Source organism: Diabrotica virgifera, chromosome 8, assembly GCF_917563875.1.
Source record: "Diabrotica virgifera virgifera chromosome 8, PGI_DIABVI_V3a".
In the NCBI taxonomy this organism is placed as follows: domain Eukaryota; kingdom Metazoa; phylum Arthropoda; class Insecta; order Coleoptera; family Chrysomelidae; genus Diabrotica; species Diabrotica virgifera.
In genome coordinates, this window is record NC_065450.1 from 47,029,712 (window position 1) to 47,046,210 (window position 16,499).

At 33.7% G+C, this 16,499-nt stretch overlaps 1 protein-coding gene across 2 annotated transcripts in view; it reads right to left on the reverse strand.

Annotated features, from left to right (window-relative positions):
- Positions 1 to 1,766: 1,766 nt before the first annotated feature.
- LOC114342299 (protein IWS1 homolog) overlaps positions 1,767 to 16,499 on the reverse strand; it is a 65,007-nt gene continuing 50,274 nt past the window's right edge. For both annotated transcript variants that reach the window (XM_050658705.1, XM_050658704.1), the window contains one exon: positions 1,767 to 9,546. In XM_050658705.1, coding sequence (XP_050514662.1) covers positions 9,424 to 9,546 — 123 coding nt within the window. In that variant the 3' untranslated portion in view covers positions 1,767 to 9,423. The remainder of the gene's footprint in view (positions 9,547 to 16,499) is intronic.

Sequence of the window (16,499 nt, forward strand, 5' to 3'; positions counted from 1 at the left end):
TGGGGCGTGGAAACGATCTTTTCTGTGGAACTGGAATGCTAATGCCGATTTTGATCAGAATAGGGCGGTGGTGGCATGGGGGAAATCGGACATGACTTTCCTTGATGCTGGCACAGGCTGACCTTTGTCGTCAGTAGTAAGGAAACAAAGATCGGGGTTATACTCCCTCTCCCAAGCTGCAGATCTGAAAGTGCCTCTATCCTTGGCGTCGGATAGGAGATGAATGTCATGTCCTTCTGGCCCCAAAAGAGACAGCCATTTTTGTATTTCCACAAAGCCAGTATTTTGTATTTCCAGAAAGCCATTTTTGTATTTCCACATATCGTCCCTGCCATTTCCAACTATCGAATGTGAAAAGTGGTACTTTTTAGGAGAGCAAAATAAACTAAGAGAGAATCCTAAATCAGCGCATCGACAATTGGAAAAAATTTTATATTTTTTGGATGTAATGTTTAATCCTTGTTAGATTGATAACAAATTTGAACTGCTTATCATTTTTTTCTTTCCAAAAAATCACATTCGTTACTTTGCCTTTTGAATAAATCAAAGATTTGTTTCAGTCCGAGGTTTCAAGTAGCGAATAACTGTATAATCAAATAATGAAAATCAGTTAAAATGAAATCATAAACTGCCTCACAAGAATTTCTTGGAAGCGAAACTGAAACAAAATTCGCACAAATTGTAAACACGTGCGTTTTGTTCTTCTCAGTAGTTTGGCATTTTCGACAGTTTACAGATTATAATTTTGAATAACTGTTATAAATTATAACACAAACTAACGAATGTGACACATTCGACATTTAGCGTTGTACAAATACACTTTTAGTTATATTTATACAAAACAACAATATCGAATATACCAGTTTCGTCAGTTTGCACTCAACCAAATGGAAAAATGTTCATATTCGATAGTTTAAACATCATATTTCCCGCGCTCCTAATCAAGCTACAACAACGAGAATTTGCCGCAAGATGTGTATCGAATAATATGAAAAACTCGATTTTTCACATTCGATAGTTGGAAATGGTAGAGACGATATCATGGACGGCGGGCTCTGATCAGAGTAACCGGGGTAGAAGTTCTTGCAAGATCAATACTCTGGATCGAACTTAATACTCGTCGCTTTGTATGGTATTTTATACTTTTGTGCATTATCCTTCCAACAATTTTTTTTATTTAGCTTAATGCCTCGATAACTTATGGCCATTGGCATGGTACAGTGGATTTATGCAATCAGGTACCTACCTAGTGTAATATGTTGTGTGTGTGTGTGTATGTTGAGTAAATGTCTTGTTACTCAGCCAAGTCGACGTCATTGTCTTTGCAAAGAGTTCTTTGGCTAATTGAATCCGAACGCCTGTCTCACCTCCGATGAGTACCGATCCCACAAGGATAGAAACGATTTTCACCTATTCATTTTTAATAAATGAAAAACTCTCCACCCAGGTGAGATTCGAACTCACGACCATTAGGTCCAAAGGTAGGCGGTCGTACCACTGAGCCACAGAGGGGGTGTTCCAATAATAATTATTGTCTTCAAAAGTTAAAGAAACTATAGATGCATGTTTAGTTCCAATTTTGGACTAACTTCTCAATTTGATGGCTTGTTGTAGCCATAACAGTACCTGTATGCACTGATATATTATATATAATTAAATTATAAAATTAATTTTCAGTACTGACGTCATGGTATGCAAAACATAAAAAATAAACAACGTAAAATTGGTAGGATAACTTTGAATGATTTAAGACAAAAAAAAACAAATTTACGTATTTATTCTTTATTAATTTAATATAAAACAATATCTACTAAACAATTAATTGATACATCAGTTTGTAAATATATTACAATCGTGGACAAAACATGAATTCTAAAAAAACGCAATTAATTTCATAACTCCGATTTATAGGCCTGGATCCCACGTACCAAAAAAAGTTTATTAATAGCAAGCTGAAAATTTGTTAATAGCTTAACGGTGTCTAGTCGGACAAATTATTTTGATGTACGGGAACACTGGAACAGGGGAAGTTTTAATTGTGGAACACGTTAAAAATTTGGAACGTCAGACTACGAAAATGCCCCATGTATTTTGTCGGACAGAATTTCCAATTGATTTGTCACCCTTTCATTAAACTCTCATGCAAAAATCAGACTGCTATTTACCACCAATATAATCCCTGTCATTTGACATGTTCTACGTGTCGGACTTATTAAAAATTCCCAATATATTTGTCAGACAAACATTTCCTCCTATATTATATAATAGTCCTGTCGCCAAGGGGGGTACAACGGCCTCCTGTATTCAGATGGACTTACCCAAGTTTTTTTTTATGTATTTTGACCTGTAGAACACGAATTTTTTGGGTAACAGTTGATCCGGATGTCGATAAGATTGTTATAAACCAAGAAGTTGAGGAATCACATAACAGCGATTTCTCGCAAAACAAAACATTTTTTTGTATTTTTTGGGCCATTCTAACCAAAAAATGTTCCTACAAATTTTTTCTTAGGATGCATAGTTTTCGAGATAAACGCGGTTGAACTTTCAAAAAATCGAAAAATTGCAATTTTTGAACCCGAATAACTTTTGATTAAAAAAATAAAATAGCAATTCTGCTTACCACCTTTAAAAGTTTAAGTAAAATTTTATCTGTTTTGAATATTTGCATTGCTAAAAATTTATTTTTTGATTATTAAAAAAAGCTATAAACACATAGTGTTTCCCGTGCCTAATACATACGTTTTAATGCATGCTACGTAGAAATAGCGCCGCTTGCACTTTCACCTCCTCTACCTACTCATTCGATTTTAAATGAGAAATCATTGAAAACATCACTCAAGCACTAGGTGTTTATAGCTTTGTTTTAACAATAAAATAATAAATTTTTAGCAATACAAATAATTAAAACCGATATAATTTGACTTGAACTTTCAAATGCGGTAAGCAGAATTGCTATTTTATTTTTTAATCAAAAGTTATTCGGGTTCAAAAATTGCAATTTTTCGATTTTTTGAAAGTTCAACCGCGTTTATCTCGAAAACTATGCATCCTACGAAAAAATTTGTAAGAACATTTTTTGGTTAGAAAGGCCCAAAAAATACAAAAAAATGTTTTCTTTTGCAAGAAATCGCTGTTATGTGATTCCTCAACTTCTTGGTTTATAACAATCTTATCGACATCCGGATCAACTGTTACCCAAAAAATTCGTGTTCTAAAGGTCAAAATACATAAAAAAATCTTGGGTAAGTCCATCTGAATACAGAAGGCCGTTGTACCCCCCTGGCGACAGGACTATAAAGTTGGCTATTGAATAAACTTAAAAACAACATGCTAGTTTTCACAATCATAAACTTGTCATGATGACACGTACCACAATTAAAATCCAGTCCCACAATTAAAACTTACAGTGTTCCCATACATAAAAGTTTCTCCGACTAGACAACGTTAACCTATTAACAAATTTTCAGCTTGCTATTAATCAACATTTTTTGGTACGCGTGATCCAGGCCTATTACATAGTACCAACCCAAAACGGCAAATTAAAACTATGAATTATTTTTTAGTTAGTACTTCTATTTTAACAGTGATGCATATACAGGGTGTTTCATTAATAATTGGAAATATTTAACTGTAGATTCTTGGGCTCAAAATATTAAGATTTAACCCAAATCACTTAAATAAAATGTGGCTCCTTACTGAGTTACAGGGTATTTTATTTAAAAATTTAAAAACTATTTGTACCTAGTACGTACATACTTTAAAACAATTTGACATATCCCTGTCATACTTGACAACAAGTATAGGTACTGTACACCCAATAAATTATGATAAACACATGTTTCTGGCTACTAACAGAGCCGTACGACGGGGGAAATTCATTGGTTGATCCTTCCCAAATTCTACGCCACTGGCGGAATTGCTATTTTAGTGCAATTTTTCGATTCTCCAATACTTTGTATGTAAATAATATACTCTTCATTCGCAACGATAAGTCATTAGTGTTAGAGATATCTGAAGTTAAAAATGAAACGGCACAGTTATTTTGATTAATGTATTAATGCCCCTTCGTTTTTAACTTCAAATATCTCTAACACTAATGATTTTATCGTTATGAATGAAGAGTATATTATTTACATATAAAGTATTGGAAAATCAAAAAATTGTACTAAAATAGCAATTCCGCCAGTGGCGTAGAATTTGGGAAAGGTCAACCAATGACTTTCCCCCGTCGTACGCCTCTGGCCAGAAACATTTCTTTAACATAATTTAATAGGTTGTACACTTATCATAGACAGAGTGTCATTCAGAGCGAAGTGACGACACCATCTTTTTTATTTGGATTAGTGCTGTTTCACTCTTACGCATAGTAAAGCTGCTACAGTTGTCCGTGCCTATACTCGAGACTTAATGTCATCTTGGTTTCTCGATACAATGTGCTAGAAAGAGATACCGCAAACCAGTCCATGAGATCTTGTCGTCAGGAAGCGCGGAGGGTAGGTTCACTCTATGTTAATATATGGTTGTACATTAATTACCCTTGCTGTCAAGTATGACAAGGATATGTCAAACAGTTTTAAAGTACTGGGTACAAATAGTTTTTCAATTTTTAAATAAAACACTCTGTAACTCAGTAACGAGCCACATTTTATTTACGTGATTTGGGTTAAATCATAATATTTTGAGCCCAAGAATCTACATACAGTTAAAATATTTCCAATTATTAATGAAACACCCTGTATATCATTTATAACGAATTCTGGCAGATCAAGTTCGGCAGAATCGAAAGGAAAAGAAGACTCTTGGTCTAAAGTCTGACCAAGTATTTAGACGTAATATTTACCAGAAGTTGATGTGGAATTCGCGCATTAAAAATGTCACACAAGGCTACAATGACCCTTGGCAGTGTCGAATTTTTGGTTATACATAAGGGTTACAAGACCTATGATGACTTGCGGTTCAGTATGATTGTGGACCAAGGAGCAACATGTGGGAACGATGTGGTTGCTTAGTTGCACAAAAAGGCTTTCCTCGAGTGTCATGGGAACCGCCTCTACAGATTCATTAGAAATCATGATAAACTGACCACGATTGTACATAAACTTACGTGCATAGAAATCGACCCACTTAAAAATTTGGTCATTTTTATTGTATCATTTCCTAAACCTGTTGGCCGATTTAAGTGATTTTTTGAACATGTTATAGCCTCCTTCTATAACAATACCACTGTAGCAATATTGTTGCTAAACATGTAAATTTTCATTGTATGCCGGGTGTGCCAATCAAGCTGTGTTTTTTTCTCAAAGTTCGCATCACCCTGTGGAATATTGTAGCATTTATAAAATACTGAAGTTAAAACCCAACTATAGCCTCAGGTTTTTTAACATTTAGTTTTTTGATTCATTCGTTTATGTTGGATAATATAAAAGTTAGGTACTTTAACAACTAGACATGTTCTTCATCAATACACGGTGTTTCTAAATGAGTGCGACAAGCTTTAAGGGATAATTCTGCATGAAAAAGTAATGACAGTTGGCTTTATAAACGCATATCAGCAAATGTTTCGTTTTTGAGATACGGGATGTTGAATTTTTTCTTACAAACTGACGATTTATTTTATTGCTTTAAATCCGGTTGAGATATGCCAATGAAATTTGGTGGATTTTAAGACGTGGTTATTGCACATTTTTTGACATACAATTAAGAATTTAATATTCACCATTAGCGCGCCAATATGACCGATCATGTTACCCGTATCCATGCTAATGGTGAATATAAAATTCTTAATTTTATGTTAAAAAATCCGCAATAACTATCTCTTAAAACCTACTAAATTTCATTTGCTTATCTCAACTGGTTTTAAAGCAATAAATAAATCGTCAGTTTGTAAGAAAAAATTCAACATCCCGTATCTCGGAAACGAAACATTTGCGGACATATTATGTTTATAAAACCAACTGTCATTACTTTTTCATGCAGAATTACCCCTTTAAGTTTGTCGCACCGAGTGTTGATAAAGAGCATGTCTAGTTCTTAAAGTACCTAACTTTTTTATTATCTAACATAAACGAATGAATCCTGAATTCTGAATTCCTGAATGAATGAAAACCTGAGGCTATAGTTGGGTTTTAATTTCAGTATTTTATAAATGCTAGAATATTCCACAGGGCGATGCGAACTTTGAGAAAAAAACATAGTTTGATTGGTACACCCGGTATACAATAAAAATTTACCTGTTTAGCAACAATATTACACTGGTATTGTTAAAGAATCAGGCTATAACATGTTCAAAAAATTACTTAAATCGGCCAACAGGTTTAGGAAACATGAGACATCAAAAATGGCCAAATTTTTAAGTGGGCCGATTTCTATGCACGTAAGTTTATTTATACAGGGAGAAAAAAGCCAGGTCATCAGTACACAGGCTAATACACTGGCAAGCTCCAATAAGCAGATCGCAACGAGCCGATCAAACAAGGCCATATCAGGATATAAAGGCGGACCCGTTCTGAACATGACTGTTGACCAAATAGACCAAAAATATAGTTTTGATAAACATTTTAATATCACAGTACCAAAGAGGGAAAACTGGGAGAGGTTTCCCTACTAGTAGTAACGGCAAACTCAAGTTGATATGCAGATGCTCCAAAACCGATGAAGGTACAGGAGCTGGTATATATGTTCCAGTTCAAGTTGATTCTCCAGTTGGAGTTGACTATTTCTAGTTCGAGTCAACTCAAACGGCTGGTTTTAGTAAAAGTTGATTATAATATAAAATGAATGAAGAGTTTTTATTCAACATTTACTAGTAAAAGTATACTCTTCCCAATGCCATTTAGTAAAAGTTGATTCTGATTCACACAAACAACCGATTCTAGAAATTAATGTTACTGGATATATTCAAATCGTGATAAGTAGTTGAAACGGTCAAAACGAAGAGACGCACACTCATCAAAAAAGCATGTGAGATTATACTTGTATAATATACATTTACTGAATCGACCAGGAATAGTCAACTCAAACTGGTAAGAGTTGATTCTATTTTTCCCGCGATCTACTTTTACTAATAAGGGTTAGGAAAAGTCGACTTCAACTAGTAAAAGTTAAATTAAATTTTAACCTATATAGCACAATGCCAAGGTCAGAAATCCGGTTAATTTTGGGAACATATGCCACCGTATTTCAGGCAAAAGTTGCAGCTCTAAAAGCCATCAGTTCTATCCAGGTTGATCTAAAACTGGTGTGTGACTGTTTGAATGCCCTCTCCCAGGTTGGAATAGATTGGCATAGGGTGGGTTCCAGGTCACAAAGGCTACGTAAGTAGTGAGAGGCTGATAAATAAGACTGAGAAAGCGGTTGTCTACCATTAACTGGGACCATTTGAGTCGTATGGGTTTGGCGGAAGAGAATACGTCGGTTCTATCTAGAAGAAGAGGAAACCGTCTCCACGTTTTATGTCAGTGTGAAGAAACCAAAAGCATAAATCTATATGAAATGGTCCTTCTTAAGGCTGTAGAGAGAATAGAGCTTCTAGGGAATAATTACTTTTGAGTCAAAAATTCTTTCTTACTAAATCAGTTTACCATCCTTCCGTGAGTACTTGTACATACAATATTGGAAATTTTTTTCGGAACATAGGAAATTTCAATGCAATAAGTTGGATTCTTGATTTGCAAGTAAACACTGTAAATTTCAAAACAACGCAACGTCGCGATGTTTCATATTTAATTAATTTGTTCGACTGCACCGAACTGAGATCTCTGATTTGCGATTAACCAGTGTGATCCCTTTACCGCTGGCTATCACACAAACGATTCAATACGATGGGGCACCTCAGTTCAGTGCAGTCGAACAAATGGATTAAACATGAAAAATCGCGACGTTGTCTTGAAATTTACACTGGTTAATTGCAGATCCAGAATGTAACTTATTGTATTGAAAGTTCCTATGTTCCGAAAAAAAGATTTCCAATATTGTATAGTGAAATACTGTACTTGAGAGAACTATGTCGATGCCGAAAATGTGATGTGAGCTTGTTAATAACGTTTCTGATAACATTTTTGATTGTTTATTTATAAAAATGTAATAATGAGACATGCAAACAAGTTGATAGAAGTAGTTCAATTTAAGTGACAATTAAAATACACTTAGACCTTAAATTTAAATCGTAAAAAAGATTTTAAACGTTTTTAAAACGTTGGTTTAGGGCGCTCCCAAACACAGCCACTTGTGGTCGCCACCGATGGCTGCTACACGCTTCTGACTGATGTTTGCATGTATTTTAAATAGTCCCGGCGCACACACTACGTTCCCGGTAGTCTTTGAGCTACAAGCTATGGTGGTGGCCGGTTTGCATCTAAACATTCCGTATATGTATTTGGCACCTAGGAGTTTCCTATTGGTTCCTTGCGGCACGCGGCCATATTTCAACCAATAGGCGGCAAGGTGCCATTCACGTATACGGAATATTATTCGGTGCGAAATTCATATACGGAATGTTAAATGTTCGTAGACGGAAAAGACAACTTTTTATTTTATTAGAGTCGATTACAAGGAGATTGATTTTAAAATACTTGTTAAGGTATTATTAAATAAAAATAAAACAATTATAGCATATGGAATGTTATTTGGTGCGAAATTCATATACGGAATGTTAAATGTTTGTACTTCGTAGATAAAAGACGACTATTTTCGTCTGGTAGCACAGAGCCCTAAACTTCAACATAATTGAATAGCTGAAACATATTATTATCTAAACATACTAAACAACACGTGCAAGTCGTTAAAAATTCTGCGAATGCGAAACCTTAGTCAAATAAAGAAATAATGTCTCTCAAATCTATACCATTCGCATTATTTCGCACCAAATAACATTCCATATAGGTAATAATTGTTTTATTTTCTTTAATAATACATTAACAAAATATTTTAAAGTCAGTCTTCTTTAACTGACCTAATAAAAAGTCGCCTTTTTTAGTCTATCAAAACATTCCGCATATGAATTTCGCACCAAATAACATTCCAAATACTATAATTATTGTTTTATTTTTATTTAATAATACATTCAAGTATTTTAAAATCAATCTCCTTTTAATCGACTCTAATAAAAAGTTGTTTTTTTCCGCCTACGAATATTTAACATTCCGTATATGAATTTCGCACCGAATAACATTCCGTATACATGAATGGCACCTCGCCGCTTATTGGTTGAAATATGGCCGCTTGCCGCAAGGAACCAATAGAAAACTCCTAGGTGCCAAATACATATACGGAATGTTTAGATGCGGCCGGTTCTCGCTACTTGAAGTCGGTGGCGACCACAAGTGGCTGTGTTTGCGAGCGCTCTTAGATAATATGAACATATCATAAGAAGTACTAACCATACATTTAAATATTTCGAACTAAATTTTTAAAATAGTCTATCTACAACGCCATCTTTCTTCCTTCTATAGAAATTTCAACGGCTCGTCTAGTTTGTTTCAATCTCTTGCTATCTATGAAGTTCTTGTAATGTTTCTCGAATCTATTTAGACCCTTCTTGGTTGTCTGAAATATAAAAGTTTGGTTTAAAATTAAAGAACATGCTTTTGTCATATCCAATACATGTAGTCCAGAGAAATAAGGTTTTTGTCGGGACACTTCAGCAGCCAGGTTGCAAATAGGTTTTTTGGGTACTATATACCTAATACATTATAAATACAAAAATGCCCGTCACAGTTCGGACGAGAATTTTAGTTATTAACAAATAAGGGTCAAAAATGGCAGTTTTTTCGTTTAAATCGCTACAGGTAAAAATAGGGGTATTAAATATCTTATTTAGAGTATTCATCTTTTAGTAGATGAGCAAAGGTGTAAAATGGCAGTTTTTGAATTTTGGTCCGATCATTTGTTGCTTCGCTAATTGCAAGAAAAGACTAAAATTTTGAAAATAAAAAATTTGCTATAACTTTTGCGAAAATGAACTTAAGATTTTGATATTGCACGAAAAGTTGAATCAACCAGTATATAATGCCCTAAAAATTTCAAGATTATTCGGCGATTAGTTTAAATTTTATTCAATTTGTTTATACCAAAGAGCTTTTTTTTGCAATGTTATTGTTCAGAAAATAATAATGATACAGGAATTCTGTGGAAATCTCTTGAAAGAAAAATACTTACATTTTCAAAATGTTTAAAAAAATCAATAAAAAGTCATTTTTATCATCCCGAAAACAGTTTACCAAAGTAGAATCATTTTTGGCTTCTAAACAATTTGAATAGCTTTGTTACTATTGACTGTAGAGTAAATCTACTTTAGGATTTCAAAAGCTAGTATTTTTACACGAATTTTCAAACAAAAACTTTTTGCGTACGTTAATTACAGTCTAGGTCAGGGGTTCCCAAACTTTTTTGTACCACGCCCCCTTTTGTTGAAATGAAAGCTTCTCGCGCCCCCCCCCCCCCTTTAAAATAAATTTTATGAGCCTAAATAGGAACAAAACAAAAACAAATAAGTATTAGCTTGAAAACAAAACATTTATTTATTCTGCCATAAGATACAACAATATCAGTTTCCATTAAATACAAAAATTATTAATAAAAGAAAAATAGATTAGGTTGGTTAGTGCGATGGATATGCTTGCATTTTATTTACTAGTATGCTTATTGGTGGCTGAATTTTAGTAAGTGCACAGTACAAGTCACTACCAACATCAAGTTTATTCCGATACTTTTAATTGCCACGGGTGTTGAAAATCGCACAAATAGTTACTTGAAAAAGGCAAATATAAATGAAGAGCTTCCCGTGATACACTAAGATACACTTTGAAATATTTGAACCAAAATGAAGGTTTGTCAATTATAACAAAGTATTTGGCAGAGGAATCATGCAAAAAATAATTTGGATTTATTTGCAAAGCATCTTCTTGAAGCGATTCAGGCAGGGAGTCTATGTTGACATGAAATGGATCAGTTGACATTCTGTAAATAAAATTGTCACAAGTGTTTGGGAAGTATTTCTGGAACTCTTCAATTAGGCTCTCCAAATGGTTTGATATTTGGATTTTCAAACTTGATCCTTCATAAATGTCTTTGAAGCGTGTTTCTTCTGAGATTGGCTCTACTTTAGAGAAATTTGAATAATTTCAGGGGTTTGCTGATATTTTACGCCTCCAAAGTTGAGTAACTAAGCCTCAATCACAATGAGTAACTACTATATTTGAGTCTCCACCCTGCTGTTTTAGGTTAAGGCTGTTCAATGAGTCAAAGATGTCTGACAAATAAGCCAATATTACTTGGGTACAATGTTTTTTGAAGGCCATGTTTAGCTCATTTTGCTTTTGATGTTCCAAGGTGATTACTTCATCTCAAAGGCCAAATAATCTTGCCAACATGTTTCCTTTTGAGAGTCGTCATCGTACTTCTGTATGAAGTAACAGTGTTTTGTGATCACTTTCTAAATCTTCACAAAGAGTTTTAAACAGTCGAGTATTTAACGCACTGTTTTTTTAATGTAGTACTTTAATACACAACTTTAAGACAGCCATAAGTTCATTTGGAAGGGTTTTTGCTGCCAAGGCTTGTCGATGTATAAAACAGTGTATCCCAATCACATCAGCATTTTTCTCTATTACTAATTGTAAATAGCCTGAGCGAAAACCAAGCATTGAAGGTGCGCCATCTGTACATAAACTGATCAGTTTTTGCCAAGAGAGTTCATGTTTGTCAAAAAACTCTCACACTGCTTTCATAACATTAATAGCTTTTGTTGTGGTCTCCAGTCTCCAACTCTGTAGAAAAGAGTAGCTCGTCTTTCATTCTTTTGTTTTGAATATACCGAACATAAACAATTAACTGATAACATTGTGATATGTCAGTACTCAATACTCTCGTCTAGTTGAATAGCAAAAAATGGCGATTATTTTACTGCATCAACTATCTAATTTGTATGTCTTCGGTCATATCATCAATGCGGCGTTTCACAGTGTTGTCGAAAAGAGGTATTTGAAGCGGTTAATTTTTAATTTTAGAAAAATAACTAAATTTAATTTAATGTTCAACTTCTTTCGCGCCCCCCCTGATATGTCCTCACGCCCCCCAGGGGGGGCGCGCCCCCCAGTTTGGGAACCCCTGGTCTAGGTTATCCAATTTTATTATTTAATCCACAGTTACTTCTGTGTACATAAAATTCTCCTGTAGCAGTGCTAGTTACCATACTCCTCCGAAACGGCTTGACCGATTTTTATGAAATTTTACACATATATCCTGTAGGACTAAGAAAAGGTTTTAACCTATTTTTCATACCCATAAGTTGTAAGGGGGGTTGCCCCCCTGAGATTTTTTAAAATTTTTTTGGACAAAATTGTCTATTTTAATTTTTTATTATGTAGCATTAAAAAATACATACAACCCTTAATTTTCACTCGTCTATCCCCAACCACTATTTTTTAATAGCCATCTATATATTTACATCTATGTATAAAATTCTCCTGTCGCAGTGTTAGTTGCCATACTCTTCCGAGACTGCTTGACCGATTTTTATGAAATTATATATGTATATTCGGTAGGTCTTAGAATCGGTCGTAATCGATTTTTCATATCCCTGAGTGATAAGGGGGGTTCCCCCTAACATTTTGTAATGTTTGGTAGGGGTATATACAGGGTGTCCCGAAAAGGTTGGTCATAAATTATACCACAAATTTTGGGGTCAAAAATATGTTGATTGAACCTCACTTACCTATTTACAATAGTGCACACAAAAAAAGTTACAGCCCTTTGAAGTTACAAAATGAAAATCGATTTTTTTTCATATATCGAAAACTCTTAGAAATTTTTTATTGAAAAAGGACATGTGGCATTCTTATGGCAGCAGCATCTTAAAAAAATTTTAAAGTAAAATTTGAGCACCCCAGAAAAATTTTATGGGGGTTTTGTTCCGTTAAACCCCCCAAACTTTTGTGTACGTTCCAATTAAATTAGTATTGTTGAACCATTAGTTAAACACAATGAATTTAAAACTTTTTTGCCTCTCAATAGTTTTTCGATAAGACAGTGTTTATCGAGATATTTTGAATATTTGTCTAATCCACCACATATTTGTATATGGTTAATACGATTATAGAGACCTGTTGATAATCTGAAAATTTATTTATAATTTACATTTTTAGGTATATTTTAAAAAAGAAGCCACATCTCGATAAAGGGTGACTTATCAAAAAAAGACTAAGAGGCAAAAAGTTTTATAAACACCGTGTTTAACTAATGGTACCACAACAATAGTTTAATTGGAACGTACACAAACATTTGGGGGGTTTAAAGGAACAAAACCCCCATACAATTTTTATGTAAATATATTAAAAACGAAGCCGCATCTCGATAACAACTCGCTTATCGAAAAAATACTAAGAGGCAAAAAAGTTTTAAAAATGTTGTTTTTTTAGCTAATGGTGCTACAATAATGAATTAATTGGAACGTAGACAAAAGTTTGGGGGGGGGTGTAAGGGAACAAAACCCCCATAAAATTTTTATGGTGTACATAAATCTCACTATAATTTGGTTGTAAGATGCTCTTGACATAAGAATGATACATGCCCATTTGCAATAAAAAATCTAATAGTTTTCGATATAGTGAAAAAAATCGATTTTCATTTCGTAACTTCAAAGAGCTGTAACTTTTTTTATGAGCACATTTGTACTAAGGTAAGTTAGGTTCAATCGAACTCTTTTTGACTCCAGAATGTGTGGTATAATTTATGACCAATCTTTTCGGGACACCCTGTATATATAACGTTTTCTAAAGGACTATGAGTACATAAAAATTTAAAAAATTGTGATCAAAATCCATCAACAACCTTCGGAGATATTAATCGCAGCATATGTTTGAAGAATCAATTTCATTTTTTGAGTGCACGGATTTTAATATTTCCCCTCTACCGACCACGAATCGATTTCGTTAGGACGTCATTTTTAAAGCTTTATTAACCACTATGTTGAAGATCAAAGTTTACTCAAACTTGTACACATAAATTATATACCTTTAACTTCAAAATGGCGGTAGTTAGGTTGCTTAATTGTTATAAACAAAGTAGCTGTGAATTAAATAAAAAAAAAGTGGATAACTTTGACCGTAAGTAACCTAGGCAATTTTTTTTTGAAAATTCGTGTAAAAATACCAGCTTTTCAAATCTTAAAGCAGTTTTTGTCTACAGTCAATATTAACAAAGTTATTCAAATTGTTTATAAGCCAAAAATGAGTCTTCTTTAGTAAAATGTTTTCGGTATGATTAAAATGACTTAATGATTTTTTTAAATACATTGAAAACATAAGCTCTTTGGGATAAAAAAATTGAATAAAATTTAAACTAACTGACGAATCGTCTTAAAATTTTTTATGCATTATATGGACTGTTTTACTCAACTTTTCATGCAATTTGAAAGTCTTAAGGTCATATTCGCAAAAGTTATAGTAAATTTAATTACCCTATTTTTACCTGTGGCGATTTAAATGAAAAATCTGTCATTTTTGACACTTATTTGTTAATAACTAAATTTCTCGTCCGAACTATGGCGGGCATTTTTGTATTTATAATGTATTAGGTATATAGTACGCAAAAAACCCATTTGCAACCTGGCTGCTCAAGTGTCCTGAACATGGTATATTTTTGCCTTATTTCCCTGGTGTAATGGTATCAGCTCCCACCAAGAAGATTGTATACATGGCGAGCACCAAGAGATAGGCCAGGTCATTTGATGCGAAATCAAATTGATTACATCTTGATAAACAAAGGATTCCGAAACTATATAAATAGAGTGGCCGATAGATCTGACCACAACCCCCTAATCGTGAATGTAAGGCAAGGCGCTCACCAACGTGGCAACCAAATGGCGTGGCAATGGCGTGTAAGTGGTGTGGTGGACCCAGTAGCAGGTAGAATAATTGCTAAATCTGTATAAACATATGTAGTCGCACGTATCTTGTGCTCAAAATTATAGCGTCTACTAGTGATGTTGATTATAGTTACTTTCGAGTAATCATTATAAATCGTTACTTTTGTATAAAGTAATCATTTACAGTATTCGTTACTTTGATTACTTTTGTTACTTTTGTATTTGAGTACCGGTAATCATATGGAGAATCGCATTTCTCAGTACATATTTTGTATTAATAGGATATTTTGATTACTATAATTACTTTTGTATTTGAGTACCGGTAATCATATGGAGAATTGCATTTCTCAGTATTTCGTATAAGATCCGATATAACAACGACCTTCACCGATCTATTTAATGGATAGAAATTAAATGATATGTAATCTATTATGTTAAAAGTTATTAAAAACAAGGGATGCCCGACATAATTTTGTCCAGACTAATTAATAATAAAAAATGATTTTTTTCATAAATTCTACTAATTTTTTTGGCTCGGACAGATATTATTTTTGATTTTTGGATCATAACAATAAAATACATATAGACCAAGGCATTTAAAAAATGGGTGGAAAAGCATAATTGCAGTATAAAATGCATCCAAAAGTACATAAACATTCATCCATAATTAAATTGAAGAACAAAGGACTCAATGAGTCTCCCTGTCTTATTCCGCTGCCTATATCTATAGATTCTGTAAGTTGTCCATCTATTCTGACGTCCATTTTGTTGTTATGGTAGATTTTTTCAATAGTTTTTATGATATCTAAGGCCTAAGGGAAATTCTCTATAATACAGCAGATGGATTACATCTGTGAGTCTTACCTCTACTCTGTCAAATGCTTTCTTCAAGTCGATCAGACATAGAAATGCTGAGTCTATTATACTCTAGTGATTTCTAAGTAATTTGCTTTATGACGAATATTGCATATCGTTACACTATCTTCCAGTACGAAAACCCTGTTGTTCATCTGCTAAACTTATCCTCTGATTCATTAGGTCTTGTAAAAATTTAGTTGTAAGTTTTAGGGTAGTATTTAACATGTTGATACCTCTGTAGTTTTCTGACTGCTTTTATCTCCTTTTTGAATAGTAGAATTAGTTCGCTTGTTCTCCATTCTTCCGGTATTTTTTGTGTTTTATGATTTTGTTAATTTTTTATTATTAATGTTATTAATGGTATTAATGTTGTTAAGTGTTCTGTCATTGGTGCTCCACAATATCAGTAATTTCGAGTATGTTTGCATCAATTAAGTGCCAAAAACAAACCCTCCAAACTCTAGATGACGTACCTTAGCAGTAACTCTGGGCACCCAGGTGCTTCGGAAGTCGGTTCTGATCGCATATTCGTGTTCAGTGACCCCAAAATACCACGAAATAAGAAAATCTGGCCCTTTAATATACTGATTTAAACATATTTATGCATTTTTCGATGCGTTTTATACACAAGTTGCAAGTCTGTAGGTACCTACTATATTTAAAAATAGATTTATTCCTGTGTTTTTAGTGTTAAATGCCCTGGTATAATAAAAACAATGCCATACCTACATGTAAAATTAAAGTTGATGATCACAGTCTAGAAATATTATCATTT